The sequence below is a fragment of the Nannospalax galili genome, unplaced genomic scaffold (genome assembly GCF_000622305.1).
Source record: "Nannospalax galili isolate Female #2095 unplaced genomic scaffold, S.galili_v1.0 scaffold872, whole genome shotgun sequence".
NCBI lineage: Eukaryota > Metazoa > Chordata > Mammalia > Rodentia > Spalacidae > Nannospalax > Nannospalax galili.
The window spans coordinates 741242-757362 of record NW_008332654.1 but is presented as its reverse complement, the minus strand read 5'-3'; the positions used below and the strand labels follow the sequence as shown (position 1 = coordinate 757362).

General features: G+C 38.1%; 1 protein-coding gene and 2 pseudogenes across 5 annotated transcripts in view; 1 reads left to right on the top strand and 2 right to left on the bottom strand.

The window, feature by feature from the left end:
* Nbn (nibrin) overlaps positions 1–12384 on the top strand; it is a 40492-nt gene extending 28108 nt beyond the window's left edge. For all 5 annotated transcript variants that reach the window (XM_008827615.3, XM_008827613.3, XM_029560890.1 and 2 more), the window contains 4 exons: positions 2648–2800; positions 4272–4385; positions 10082–10131; positions 12215–12384. In XM_008827615.3, coding sequence (XP_008825837.1) covers positions 2648–2800; positions 4272–4385; positions 10082–10131; positions 12215–12242 — 345 coding nt within the window. In that variant the 3' untranslated portion in view covers positions 12243–12384. The remainder of the gene's footprint in view (positions 1–2647; positions 2801–4271; positions 4386–10081; positions 10132–12214) is intronic.
* On the bottom strand, positions 5520–6423 carry LOC103729550 (annotated as a pseudogene).
* On the bottom strand, positions 8851–9054 carry LOC115069377 (annotated as a pseudogene).
* Positions 12385–16121: the final 3737 nt, after the last annotated feature.

Below are 16121 nucleotides of genomic sequence, written 5' to 3'. Positions count from 1 at the left end.
TCTCTTCTCTTCTCTTCTCTTCTCTTCTCTTCTCTTCTCTTCTCTTCTCTTCTCTTCTCTTCTCTTCTCTTCTCTTCTCTTCTCTTCTCTTCTCTTCTCTTCTCTTCTCTTCTCTTCTCTTCTCTTCTCTTCTCTTCTCTTCTCTTCTCTTCTCTTCTCTTCTCTTCTCTTCTCTTCTCTTCTCTTCTCTTCTCTTCTCTTCTCTTCTCTTCTCTTCTCTTCTCTTCTCTTCTCTTCTCTTCTCTTCTCTTCTCTTCTCTTCTCTTCTCTTCTCTTCTCTTCTCTTCTCTTCTCTTCTCTTCTCTTCTCTTCTCTTCTCTTCTCTTCTCTTCCTGTCTGGATTTATCTTACATCTCTTAGCAACTTCATATAAATTATATATGAAGAATATATAATCATTTGAAAGAATTAAGATGGTCAGTCTTGATGTGTAATTGTTAGATTGGTACAAAAGGAATTGCTGATTCATAATGTGAATTTTAAATGATTATAGCTAGGCTCAACCTTATCCCCTTTTTTCAAACATGTCCTTATTAATCAAATTAGGAACTATTAAAATCAACATATTTTGGGGGCTGGAGAGTTGGCTCAGTGGTTAAGAGCACTGACTGCTGCAGAAGACCCGGGTTCGATTCCCAGCACCTGCATAGTGGCTATGAACCATCCTTAACTCTGGTTCCAGGGGAATCTGAAGCCCTCTTCTGACTTCTGTGGCATTGCACAACATGGGTGCACTCAAATGCATGCAATATACAAATACACATAAAATTAAAATAATAAAGTATATTTTAAAAATCAACACATTTTTACCAACAAGAAATAAATTTATCACTGTAGTATAAAAACCCATGATTCAGGATTCAAGGATGCATCCTGCTGCTTACAGAAGCATTTTCACTACAAAAACTGTTGAGATCCTTGAAGAAGTAATCACTTGGCAAGAGGTCAGGTGAATATGTTAGATAGGCAAAACTGTGTAGCCCAATCCTTTTGACTTTTGAAGTATTGGTTGTGTGACATGCATTCAGACGTTGTCATGGAGAAGAATCGGCCTCTATCTGTTGACCACTGCTGGCTGTAGGCACTGCGGTTTCAAGTGTTTTTCATTGATTTGCTGAGCACACTTCTCAGATGCAGTGATTTCACTAGGATTTGGAGGGCTATAGTAGATCAGAATGGCCTCAGACTATTCAGACCCTGACCATATCCTTTTCTTGGGTGCAAATTTGGTTTGGGGAAGTACTTTAGAGCTTCTTCTCGGCCATCTACTGAGCCAGTCATTTACAATCCATTTTTTGTTGCACATATAATCTGAGAAATGGTTCATTGTTGTATGGAATTAAGAGAGGATGACAGTTCAGAACATTTTTTTTTTCACTCAGCTCATGAGGCACCCACTTATCGAGCTTTTTTATCTTTCCAATTTGCTTCAGATGCCAAATGGTAGTTAAATGGTTCTTGTTGAGTTCTTTGGTAACTTGTCTAGTTGTAAGATCGGCTTTGATGATTGCTCTCATTTTGTCATTCTCAACTTCCCATGGCCAGCCACGCTGCTTCTCATCGTCAAGACTTCCTTATCTTCTTTACAAAGCTTCTTGAACCACCACTGCATTGTATATTCATTAGCAGTTCCTCAGCCTAATGTGTTGTTGATATTGCAAGTTGTCTGCTGCTTTATTAACCATTTGAAATCAACAAAATCACTCAAATTTTGTTTTTATCTAGAATAATTTCCATAATATCAAGTAAATATAAAATTAATATCAAATAATAAGTCGTTAGAAAACATAAAGCAAAAAATGTGTATTAAAATGATGTATAACATAACCACATTTATTAAGTATGTATTCCAGGGCTGGAGAGGTGGCTCAGCAGTTAAGAGCACTGACTGACTTAGGTTTGGTTCCCAGCACCCACATGGCAGCTAACAACCATCTGTAACTCCAGATCATGGGATCTGACTCCCTCTTTTGGCCTCTCCAGGCATTGTACACACATGGTACACATATATATGCAGGCAAAATGCTCATACATGTAAAATTAAAAAATAATAAATCCAAAAAATTAATTAAAAAATAATGTATTCTAGTATGAAATAGCAAATTCCAACAACACAAAAACTACAGTTATTTTTTGTACCTACCTAAAACTAGATGGTATAAAGAATCTCACTGAGCAAATTATCACTTAGTGAAAAAGTGTCTTCAGAACTGGTTTTTAGATGTTTCAAAAATATAACTTTAGTAGACCTGTAGAATGGAATATTTAATAATCTTGGTGCACTGTGTTAATGAAAAGAAACAGGGCTGAGATATATCATTATCTATAAGAAGGTAACTTCTGATTGAGATGGTATTTATTAGCCTAAGTCACGAGGTGAAAAATACTGTTTGATTTTACACTTCTTTTGTAGATGAATATGTATATTCATCTGTATAGACATTGTCAGTGCTAGACAGCACTTGCGTAAGTAATTTTCTGGTTTTTAAATAGATATGATTTGAGTCTAAATACAAAGTTCAGGTGCCAGGAATCACTCTTCCTACTGTTTTTCTCCAGGTATTTGGACTTTTTTTATGTAGAACTAAATGGCAAGTAATTTTCCTTTTTCTTTTCCTTCTTATCTACACATTTAAACCCCACTAAGAATAGTGATGAACTTCAGGACAGTAGTGAGGTGCTTCCAAGAAAGGTGTTGCAGACTGAATTTAGATCACTGGTGGTTAATAACTCCCCTTCCAGAAATCTGTGCATGGTAAATGATTATGGCCAACTGAAGAATTTCAAGAGATTCAAAAAGGTAAGTGTCTTCATTAACTGTGTCACAAGAGGGCAGTGTTTGGTGTGTTTTCAGAAATACTGCTGGCACTAAATAGTAATAAAACCAGTATTTTTAAAAATAATGTTTGCATTTTAAATTTATTCTGTATGTATGTGAACACACATGCCACAGCACACATATGGAGGACAGGACAACTGGGAGGAGTCAGTTCTTTCCTTTCACAGGGTCTGAACTTGGTTGGTAGGTTGGGGGACAAGTACCTTCACCCTGTGAACCATCCTGCCAGGCCCTTAACAGTACTATTTTGAAAACCTATGCTATTTCTTCTACTTAAAAGTTTTTTTTTTAATTAATCCCAAAATAACACGAACTAACAATGAATATAAAACCCCTAGAAGGAAATGGATTTAATTCAGACAGTTATAAGGTTGCTGTTTTCCCCATCTTAAGCATTAATTGTGCTTTTACCTGTAATGTCAGGGTCCTCCCAGTTATGCATCTGATTTGTGACTACCTGAAGAGGTTCTTTATCTCAGGACTTTATAAATATAAAAAGAATGGTTGAAAATAACTAGACAAATTCAATAGTGAAAAATTACAGGCATTTTATTATTGGTGTTATATACATAGAACTGTGTACTTGATATTACCTTCAGACCTGAGTTCCTCCTTATTAAGAAACTGCTAGGTTATCATGAGTATGGTTAAAAGAACTTTTCTGATCCAGCTGTCTTCTTTCCTTGTCTGTTCTGCTTTTTGATCCACATGTACCAGCCTTTGCTTGTGCATTTGATCAAAGTAACTACGTTATAACAGACAGCTGGGATTGCAGCTCCAGCACCACATTTAGTTTTTATTTAGAAACATGTATTTTTTGTTGTTGTTGTTGGGGGGTATCCACATGGTACGGCATGTGTGTGGAGGTTAGAGAACAATGTGAGGGGTCAGTTCTCTCACCATGTGAGTCATGAGATTTGAACTCAAGTTGTCAGGCTTGGTGGCAAGTGCCTTCACCCACTGAGCCATCTCACCCATCCTGCTTTTGTTTTGGAGGGGATAGGATCTTCCATGTAGTTTGAGCTAGTGTGAAACTCACTCTGTACTAGACTGACCTTAAACTCTTTGCAGTCATCCTTTTGCTTCTCAAGTGCTAGAGTTTTAAAACTTTGAAAGTTTTAAAATAAGATAGTGTGTTTGTTTACTTTGAGTAAAAAAAATTATAGTGTTTGTTTACTTGGAGTTGCTTTGATTGCTAGATAATAAGCTAAAGTCAATTTTTTTAAGTACAAATTAAAACTCTTTAAATTTTTTTTAGTTCGTAAAGCTTACATCAATTAGAAAAGGGTAAAAATAGATGGGTCTAGCACAGAGTTATCTGTGTCTCATTTTCACCTATACAATATAAATACCTTTGACATATAAACATGATTTATACTCTTCGCTTTTGTAATCAGTTTTAAACTAGTTATCTTAATTTGTTATTTACCAGGTCACATTTCCTGGAGCAGGAAAGCTTCCTCACATCATTGGTGGATCCGATCTAATAGCTCATCATGCTCGAAAGAATACCGAGTTGGAAGAGTGGTTGAGACATGAACTGGAGGTTAGTAGGAAGGGAGGCCTTCACACTTTTATGAATTGCCCTTTAACCCTTTGTGGCTTTTTAGCGTAAACTGCTTGTTTTATTGTGGGTGGAGTGTATGTATTTGTGAGTATGTATGCAGTATGTGCCCATATATACACAGAGGTCAAGTTGACTTCAGATGTTTTCCTCTATCACTCTCTATTTTTTTGAGATAGAATCTCTAACTATACTTGGAACTCACCATTTAGGTTAGACTGGCTGACGAGTGAGCCTTCTGAATCTGCCTGCCTCTGTCCCCCAGTGCTTGGGTTACAGGAATGTGCTACCACACCTGGCTTTTGTCTGGGTACTGGGGATCTACACTCAGGTCATCATGCCCGTTGCAACATGTACTTTACTCAAAGAGCCACTCCCTACCTCTGCATGAACCCCCTTAAAACAAAATTAAAATAAGTGAACTAAAATTCATTCAGGAAAATCACTGAGTTATAGATTATTTAGATTAAGCTTTACCTTTCCATAATATTTTTAAAATTTATTTTTATTTTATGTGTATGAGTGCTTTGCCTGCATGTATGTAAGTGCATGTTGCACAGTGTCTGTGGAGGCCAGAGAGAGCATTGGATCCCCTGGAACTGGAGTTACAGGAGGTTATTAGCCACCATGTAAATGCTGAGAACCCAACCTGGGCTCTCTGGAAGAACAGCCAGTGTTCTTAATTGCTGAGCCATCTCTCCAACCCCTCCATGATACTTCTTTAAGATAATTATAGATTTTTATTAGGTAAAAAAGTGAAATCAGCTGGGTGTGGTGGTGCACACCTTTAATCCCAGCACTTGGGAGGCAGAGGCAGGCGGATCTCTGTGAGTTCAAGGCCAGCCTGGTCTACGTAGTGAGTTCCAGGACAGCTGAAGCTACAGAGAGACTCTGTCTCAAAAAGACCAAAAAAAAAAGTGAAATCATAAAAATAATTGTTTTTCTGGTTGTAATATTTTATTTTGCTGAATTACATTTGAGAAAGAGAAGCTAACTGCTTCCTCTACTTTAATACTAGTATATTCTGGATTGTATTATATAAATATATGAATAGAAACTTAAAAGATCATAAATTTCCCATGAGACATCATTTAGTCTGTATCATTGGTATGTATTTGTAAAACATTTTAACACTGCAAACATTAGACGTTTTAAGACCAGGCATGGGAAAAGGTTTATCTCTACTCTACTACAATGGTGTTGGTGTAGTCTACACAAGGCCTCTCAGTAAAGGCAATCAATTGGAGGTAGGAGTTTATCAATGAATTGCTTGACATCTATCATTTCCTGCTGACATGAACTGTGCATCATGCCTTCATAGATTTTGAAGGTTACATTGGCTGGATTCACCAGCGTTTTTAATTTTTCAAAAGTAAGAGAACCAAACATTAGGGGAACTAAAGGGTCACAATCTCCATGGCACTGGAGAATAGAAGTATCTCTGTTAGCACTACTGATAGGACCCTGTGGAAAGGAAGCCTGCAGTGGAAACCAGCAGCTGAGTGCAGTGAGGCCTGCCAGTTCTGCTGTGTGTTGAGAGCAGTGTATAAAGACAAAGCTCCTCCTTCAGAAAATCCTCCCAAAATAATTTCTGTTAGAAGGGAGGCCATTCTTCACCTCTTGATGTATCAAAGCTTTTACAGTTTCTGCTGCCTGTTTAATTCAAGATTCATCTCCTGGGAATCTGGTCAAAGTCCAATAATATCAAACCAAGAAGGCATAGCCATATTCATATTTAATGTAACAGGCATAACTGGTGCATGTGGGCAGATGTATTTGATGTGTGAGCTTCTGATATCAGCAAAGGCTTCTGTCCATCCGTGCCCAGTATCTCCCAAGCCGTGAAGGAAAATAACCGCGTAGGTGGCCGTCAGGGCAGTGGGAATGACAGCGGGCAGCTGAGCATACAGCTATTGCCGCACATCTACTGTCTCCTCAGACAGCGCATCAGAAGCGGAAGGGAGAGCTGGCGCCCCGCGGCCCAAGGATGTGCAGGTAGCGAGTCCTGCCAAATCCCACCCACCCCACTGGGTCATAAAAATAAATTTTAAAAAGGGGGGGGGACTGGAGAGATGGCTCAGCGGTTAAGAAAACTGGTTGTTCTTGCAGCAAAACCAGGGTTCGAATCCCAGCACCCACATGGCAGCTAACAGCTGTCCTTAACTCCAGTTCCAGGGGATCTGACAGCCTCTTCTAACCACCGCAGGTATTGCATGACACGGGTACACTTACCTACATGCAGGCAATACACACATACACATAAAATAAAAATAATTTTTAAAAAAGTGAAATCAGAGCTGTGTGTGGTGGCACATGCCTTTAATCCTAGTACTGGGTAGGCAGAGGCAAGTGGATCTCTGTGAGTTCTTGGCCAGCCTGGTCTACATAGCAAGTTCAGGTCAGCCATGGTGGCATAGTGAGACCCTATCTCAAAATACAAGCAAAACAACAACAAAAATGTAGAGTTGGGACTGGAGAGATGGCTCAGCGGTTAAATGCACTACACAGCAGCAGACATTAGCCACTGGCTGTTCTTGCAGAGAACCCAGGTTCAGTTTCTAGCACCCACATTGTGCTAACAATCGTCTGTAACTCCAGTTCCAGCTGGCTTCTGTGGCCATTGCATGCACAGGTATACTTATATACATGCAGGCAAAACAGTCACACACATAAAATAAAAATAATTGTTTAAAATGAGATTAAAAATAGATTAAGTGTACATCCTAATGTAAAGGTAAAAGAAAGACTTAAGCCACAAAAATGTTTAACTAATGAAGCCTAACAGTGAGAAGGATGGCCATGAGGTCATGTGGAATCTGTTTCAAATATATCAGTATTAAGATGGTGACGAACAGGCCTTTAAAATCTGCAAACAGTATTCTCGAAGCTCTGAATATTATTTTCTTGAACAGGACCTTTTACCTGTTTTCTCTATAGTTTCTTTGTGGAACTCCAATTTGACATAAGTTTTCTTTATCATTTTTCTTTATCACTTTTTTTGCTAATTTCCTTTGATTGTCTTCCTGTTGACTATTTCTGTCTTCAACACTAATTTGTATTTCATCCAGTAATGGAGTTTTAAATTCAGTCTGTTGTATTTTTTCATTCCTGCAAGTCTGTTCCGTTTTTGTTCTAAATCTTGGTATTTCCCTGCCAGTATTTTTGCCGATGATACCAATGTCTAAAATATTTGTTGGTCTGTTTTCTGCTCTTAGGATGTGTCATTTCCTCCAAGGGCATACACTTTGTGGTCTTTAAATGCAAATTATTATTATTTTTTAAACCTCATCTGTAGGATTTTCTTCTATCTGAAATTAAGGTTTGTTCTCTCCAGAAAAGATGTATTTATATCTGTCCGTCTTATTGTTTTGTGGTGCTGCAGGTTGGACCCAGGGTCTGGTACCTGCTGGATAGACAAACACTCCACACTGAAGTACATCCCAGCCTTCACTTTAAATTGAAGTCTGTTCTTTTGATTTTCTTCGTTGTTGATCACTCGGACAGTTGGTATCCATGTAGAACAGAATAACGAGTGGCAGCGGTCTTGCTGTCATATACTTCAAGTGAAAACTATGTATTCTTTGTTGCACTAAGCGTCAGGTTGAGACAGGCAAGTTCCCTTGCTCTCTTTCGCTTCTCCCACCAGCATTGAGTCTTATTGGATAGAGACCCTATTGTTTTCTGGATGTCATTTACACTCCCCATATAGCAATGAAAGGGAAACCTGGGTGTTTCATGGTTTGCAGACACCCGCAGAGCTAGCAATGAAAGGGAAACCTGGGTGTTTCATGGTTTGCAGACACCCGCAGAGCCGAGCACTATGTGGTTGTGCTACTTGCTAACCTCTTAAGGTACCTTCTTTTCTTTTATTGTGCAGCAATGATTTTTCAGCAATTTATTTCTAAACCACCTTTTTATTAGTATATACAAATTACACAGAATGCCTTTCATTATAACATTTTTGTACACGTACATAATGTATTTTGACCTTGTTGACCACCTATCCCCCTCTCTTCTGTTGTTCTTTCCTTTTCCCATTTAGCCCCCCTTTTACTTTCAATGGCTTTTCTTTTTTTTTTCTTTTTTTTTTTTTTGGTGACATAATGATAATGAGTGTCATCAGGGTTGGTTACAGGAGCTTGCAAAATTTACCAGTGGCTATACCCAGCAACCATTAACTGCTTGTAAATCTTCAGAGAGGGGTTAGGCCTCATGAGCCCCTCCTATGACTAAGGCTACTTTTTAATTTATTTTATTGTCTTTTTTTTTGAAACAGGGTCTCCCTGTAACTCACACTGTCCTGGAACTCACTATTGAGACCAGGCTGGCCTTGATCTCACAGAGACCCACCTGCCCCTGCCTGCCAAGTGCAAGAATTAAAGACATGGGCTACAATACCTGGTCAAAGCTAATTTTTTATTCAAGGAGTTTTTCTTGGTCGGAGAAAAAGGATCAAGGCATTCCTAGAAGTATTATAGGAGCAGGTCAATATATATAAAGTGTATGAAAGTAATCCCCTTCCTATTCTATTTCCTGTTTCTAAAAATCCACTTAGTCTACTGGCCTGTGATGCTGGACATATCAGGTATTGAACTTATAAGAACAAGAACAGATTCTGTGCTTGATACTAGCCAAGAGGCTGAAAACCAGTGGGGTTAAATAAGGATTATTAGGAAGCTTCTCATAAAAGTAGAAATGGCAGAAAGGCCATTTTATGAGATTGTCAAATATGAAAGAGTGGAAGTCGCAGCTTTTCTTTCCTTTAAAAAGGTTTTCTTTGTTATAATTGTGCATTTTAAAGAATTATGAAGTACACAAAAGAATGAAGTTAAAACCCAAAGCCCAGAAATTACCTGCTTAAACATTAAGTGAATAATAGTCTACACAGATCTTTGTTGAGGAGGGGATGAGAGGCAGAGACAAACTGGGAAGGGGAGAGCTTGATAAAGGAAGTCAAACTGGAGACATTGCTGAATTTGTGTAAATGTTTCTTCCCTCAAATGTATTTTATTTCTTGAGATTTCCTATAAAACTAAGGGAGAAAATATAAAAAACATTGAGTAGGAATCACTGTTTTGTTTAGAAATGCATATTTCAGTTTTATGTACTTTTTGTTTTTTTCTCTGCTGTAAGGAATGAGGACATTATTCATATTTCCTCATACCTTCCTACACACACACACCTGTTTTCCCCTCTTTTAGTGGCTTCCATGTGTACAGTGTTTTCTTCTAAAGTTTGAAAATCAATAATAATCAGAATATATCTTAGTGTTCTGATCATGCTCTGTTAGATCCTGGATATGATAAACTATTGATATACAGTTATTTTTCATCAAAAAGCTTTTCTATTATGTACTGCAAAATGTTTTTATATTTGCTAGGCTCTACATTTACTGTACAACTGTCCTTTCATCAGATGAGTAAGCTAGTAGTGTGTGTTGGTTATCTTTGAGAGGAAATTGGCTAGACAAAGTTATTTAATTATAGCAATTTTGCAATAATCTTAGCACAAAGGAACATAGAAGGGATTGGCTGAATGGGAGAGACTGTGATAGAATATACAGACTAGAAACATCTGGGATATGAAAATCTGGAAGATGGCTATATAATCAGTATAGTAGTTCATTAGCTATATATTCACCACTGAGCAAATGTTTCAAATTATGTTAACTTTGACAGGTACAGAAGCAACATGCAAAAGAAGAGTCTCTTGCTGATGATCTCTTTAGGTAAGAATTGACTTTGCTCTCATGTCCTTTAGAGAGATTATATATAATTCAGTTCTGTTCATACCAATTAGATAGTTCTTTTGTCTTTATAATAGATACCTACTCTCTTCGCCTAAAGAATGTTTTGCTTTAGGGGCTAGAGAGATGCCTCAGAGGTTAAGAGCACTGGCTGCTCTTGCAGAGGATCTGGGTTCAATTTCCAGCACCCACATGGCAGCTAACAACCATCAGTAACTCCAGTTCCAGGGAATCCAACACCCTCTTCTGACCTCCACAGGCATTGCACTACATGGGTACACTTACATACATGCAGGCAATACACTCATACACATAAAATAAAAAGAATATTTAAAAAAAGAATATTTTTCTTTAGTTATGAATTTCTTTTTATTACTTGAGTACTTATTAGTTGAGTTTATTGGATATAGCTTCAAGATTTGAGGTTAATTCATTTGTGTCATAAGACATTTAAAATTTGCATGGGGTCATTCAAAAAGATTTTTAAACTAGGCATATTTGAATTGAGATTTTTGTTATCAGTAAAATTAAGAATGAATAGATTTTTAATTCAGACAGGTAAAAGGCCAGACTATTTGTTAAGGGTTTTATTGCTGTTATTGTGTTCCTGAGCTAGGGTCTCACTGCTTAGCCCTGGCTAGTCTGGAGCTGCTCTGCAGACCACACTGGCCTTGAACTCACAGAGATCCATCCACCTGCCTCTCCTTCCCAGATGCTGGGATTAGAGTCATGTGCTACCATACCCGGCCCATTTGCTTAGTTTTAATTTTACACATGGATAAAAATCAAAGCTTGGATTAGAGTTCTGAAACAGTGTTTTTGTGGCAGATTTTAGAGAAGTTGTTAGGAGTGTTTACCAATGAAATACTGTATCAGAGACATATTAACTTTTTTTTTTTGTCTTTTTGAGACAGGGTCTCCCTGTAGTCCCAACTGATCTGAACTCACTATGTAGACCAGGCTGGCCTTGAACTCACAGAGATCCGCCTGTCTCTGCCTCCCGAGTGCTGGGATTAAAGGCATGCACCACCAGGCCCGGCTGACACATTAACTTTTTCTCAAACTTATAGATGTCTTATAGATGTATAGATGTCTTATAGATGTGTAGATGTCTTAATCTTTTTTTTTACAGTATGTGTATATGTGTGTGTGTGTATGTGTGCATGCACATTTGTACATGTGTGTAGAAGTCAGATGACAATTTGTAGGAGTCAGTTCTCTCCTTCCATCATATGGAGCCTGGGTATCAAACTCAGGTCATCGGACTTGGCAGCAAGCACCTTACATGCTGAGCCATCCCACTGGCCCCCTTAATCTGAAAAATTTTTTGCAGCACATTTTATAAGTCTCTTGACTTGACAGTTGACAGTATAAATCATGGATGAAAATGTTGATAAACAACACTGATTTTTTTTCATAAGTAGTCAAATGAGATTGGTTACCCAGCTGTATTTGCTGAGTTTCTATAGGAGAAAATTTTGTAGAGTGGTGATTATATTGTAGATTCATTAGGATCTTTGCACAAATTATGTACTTTAATTTTAAAAATGGTGATGTTTGAACCCACACTAGATTTTTAAAAATTTTTATTTCTTTTTATTGTATGTGTATGAGTGTTTTGCCTGCATGTAAGTGCACCACACATTCATGCAATACCCATGGAGACTAGAAGAAGGTGTCAGCCCCTGGAACTGGAGTTACAGATGGGTTATCAGCCATCATGTGAGTGCTGGGAACCATTCCAAGTCCTTTGCAAAAATAGCCAGCTTTCTTAATCACTGAGCCATCTCTCCAGCCCACACACCAGATTTTTAAAAACTATTTTCATTATTTCGGTGCTTCATAGGATTTTTGTTGATGTTTTTCCACATATTCATTTAGGTGACATCAGAGGGATAAATGGAAAGGAAAATGTAATGTGTTATCTGATTATATTGTATTATCTGATTGATATTCTCATACAGTTTGCCAAAGTGTGACTATGGTTAAAGACCTTTCAGTTTCAAAATGAAAGAAATTTGATCCCTTATCTAAATGTCCTTTCACCTAGTGTTTTCCTTCACAGATATAATCCTAATGTGAAAAGAAGATAACCGAGATCTCCGTAAGGAAGCGATGAAAGCACATTACTCACCAAACATTTACTTCTGGCTGACTGACATACGTGAATATACTACACAGAAATTATAAATGCTTTAAGACCTCAATTTATTAAATAAAACAAACAAAACTCCATTCCTTTTGTGAGCAGTAATATTATTTTCTTTGTTTTTAGGCTTCATTGTCTTTTCATGTATGTATTTTTTCATTTTAAACATTTCTTACTATTAATTAATACAATCATAGTCCAAAATCCTGAAACTGCATTGAGTAAAGACCAAAGTCTCCCTTCTACTATTCATTCTGTGGGTTCCTCTCAAAAAAAAAAAAAAAAAAATGCATGGTACTTCCTGTGATTCTTTGTAGATGCGTCATTCCTATTCAAATGCCTGTGTATAACATTTTTTAGTAATTCCATATGTAATTTGTATTATAGCTATGTACCCTCTTCTTTTACTTACTTATTTTATGTGTATTGCCTACATGTATGTAAGTACCCCCATGTTGTGTCATGCATGCAGAGGGCAGAATGTGTCAGATCCCTTGGAACTGGTTGTTAGCCACCATATGGGTGCTGGGAACTGAACATGGGTCCTCTGGAAGAGCAGCCAGTGTCTTAGAAAATGCTGAGCCATCTCTCCAGCCCCACCTTGTTCTTTTTCACTTTAGATAAAGCCATTGGCCAATCAGTGTAACTTTTTCTTTTCCATTATTCTGCCAGCTTCCCTAAACTGATGTGACCCAATGAAATGGCTTCAGTGGTGAAGACGTCTCCCACATCTTACTCTAGTGCTAGAAATTGAAGAACATGCAGACTTCAATCTGGCTAGATCGTACTAGAATAGAGAGACTAGACTCCTTTTTGGTTGTCTTACTGAGCAGATGTGACTCTGCTTTGACCTTCTTAAGGGTTCAAGCCTTCTCCCTGTAAAGAATAAATGGTGAGGCCGTCTTGTACCTTAAAGGAACCTGGTAATAAGAAATGGATGGCTTTTTGTTTTTTCAAGTCTATTAAGTAGAGAAGTGGACTTCAACTCTGGCTGTATTAAGGTGAAATTATCTCTGAAAACTGATAGATTCTAGAAAGTACAAGCTTTCTTGTCCATATAAGTTTTGCCTCCCTAGTAATTTTATCTTTTTGTAGATTATTAGAACATAGCATAGGAACAATTATGGCATAACTTAACATATATATATATATATATTTGTTAGGTCTTTGTATAACATTCTATGTGGTCATCTCCCCACCCCCACCCCCATTTGCAATCAAAGAGGTCACATAGGTAACTGCCTGGCTAAGCTAGGCAGAACATACTATTTCTTTTATGCAGCTAGTTTATGAATATCATAGGCTATTGTTTATTTTATTCTCATCCTCCATTATACTTTCAAATTCTTTGTTTAGGAAGCATTAAGCATATGTCCACACAGTGAAGGAGTATGATTAATCAGTAAAAGTCTTTAGTTTAAAAACTGCCAGTTGTTAAAATTCCTTTCATTTAGCTTAGATGTTACTCATTGTGTTCCTGTTCCTTAGATGTGTCAGCACTGTTCAGTCTCACGGGTTGTTTAGCTCTGCGCTGGACAACTTGAATCACACACCTGTTTCAGTAGAGTAGGTGCTTTTCCCCTAGACTCTGCTGGAAAGATTTCCTAGTTTTTATGTTTTAGTGGGGTGATAACTGCCTACTTCACTTCCTTTTTGTCCTTGGGGGATGGAAACTACCTCTATTTTCAACTTACAAAGTTATGGATCAGCCCAGCTTCCCACCGGGAGGTAGGAGGTAACCTGCCCTGTGGCCAATCTCCCTGGTGTTCATGCCTACCTTACTCTTCAGAAATGTCTTTCTCCAAGACTTCCTAATTCTACAACTACAGCCCTGTGATTGGTCACATTGTGGAAGTCTGTGTCTTTTCTTTTTTCTCCTCTCTGCTCTTTTTTTTCCCTTTCTTCCCTCCCTCCCTCCCTCCCTTCCTCCCTCCCTCCCTTCCCTCCCTCTTTTCTTCCTTCCATTAGGACAATGAGCCAGATTCTTAGGATATTGTACCAAGTAAAGACTGGGTTAAAAATCTTCCTTAACAAGCTTGTCTGTATAATTTCTTTTTGAATGTTTTGCTATTTTTTGACTCAGCTGACTGAATCTATAAAAGTATTGCATAAGTTTGGTTCTCCTTATAAAATGATCTAGAACTGACAAACTGGGAGGTGTCTTTCTGTTGTCCTCTCCCTCCCCGCCCCTGCGTGTATATACACACATAAAGGCCCAGGGTCATCCAGTATCTTCCTCAATCACTCCATCCTATTTTTTGAGACAGGGTCTCACACTGAACCTGAAACTCTAGGATTTGGCTACATTGACTGTACCTTCCCAGCACAAGGTTTACAGGCCTGGCTTTTTTTTTCCTCTATGAGTGCTGAAGGTGCTTGTGTGGTAATGTGGTAATCACTTAACTGAGCCATTCCCCCAGCCCTTGGAAGATCTTTTACTGCTATGAACTGCAATTGAATTATTTCCAATCTGTCCTTGTAGACAAGCTAGGAGCATCAGCTTTGTTAGCAAATTGAGAGACCATAACATCAGACCAAAAGGTCTGTATTTTATTTTACGGTCAGTGGAGGAGTTATTGTTCGCACTTCTTAAATGGAAATTTTGAGATCACTGTGCCAGTATTGTGTAAGGTATATTAAGACATAACAGCCACAATTATTTTTACACTAAACAATAATAAAGCAAACAGACACCACTGTATTTTCACAGGAATGAACCGAATTAGAGGAATCAAATGGGTATGTAGAGTAGGAACTGGTTCTTATCTGGGCCTTCAGGAAAAATTCCAGTAATTTAGAGAAGACATGCTCAGATAGCTCTCATCAGTAAAGCTCACTTGGAGCTCTTTGTTGTGATCCAGGGTGAAGGAAGCTCCAAGAATCACTACAGCTAATCAGTTGTTGCCGAATGAGGAATGGAACAGTACTAAGAGAAACCCCATCTCTATGACTTCCCCTGTAAGTAGAAACAGAAGACAAGGAATCCAGCCTCTACCTTAATTTCACCTTCCATCTACTTGAGGGAATCTTACTGACCTTGCAAATTCAGACTACTTGATACTGAGTCAAAGAAAAAATTTTTTGTGTGCCTAAGGATTGAACCCAGGGCCTTCCTCATGCCAGGCAAGTGCTCGATCACTGAGCTCCATTACCAGCCCAGAAACGTAATTTTTAAGTTTGCTTGACTTTCATAGAAATTGACTGTTTTCTTAGTACATTTTGATGAACAGAGGATTAGTTTTTATTTTTTGAAACAGGGTCTCATGTAGTTCATGTTGTCCACGAACTCATTATGTAGCAAGGATGACCTTGATTTTTTGATCTTCTGCCTCTCCCTCCCAAGTACTTGGAGTACAGTCAGTCATGTCCACTGTTTATGTGCTGAAGATTGAGCCATGGCTTCATACATACTAGGCAAGCACTCTACCAACTGAGCTACATCCCCAGTCTGAGCCTTTGCTAACAAAGATTTATTTTTATTTTTTGTGAATGAGTGTATTGCCTGCATCTAAGTGCACCTATGTTATGCAATGCCCACACAGGTCCGATGAAGGCATCCGATTCCCCTAGAACTGGCATTATAGATGCTTGCTAGCTGCCATGTGGATGCTGGGAATCAAACCCAGGTCCTCTGTGAGAGCAGCTAGTGCTCTTAACTGCTGAGCCATCTCTAGTCCCTGAGCTTTAAATTTTGATAGTCAAATTTATTTTTTTCTTGCTATTTTTCCTCTCACAAAAAAAAATTTTTTAGAAGAAGCATTTCATTACAACAGCATTGACATATTCAATAACAAATTTTCTGAGCTAAGATGCATCTTTTTCA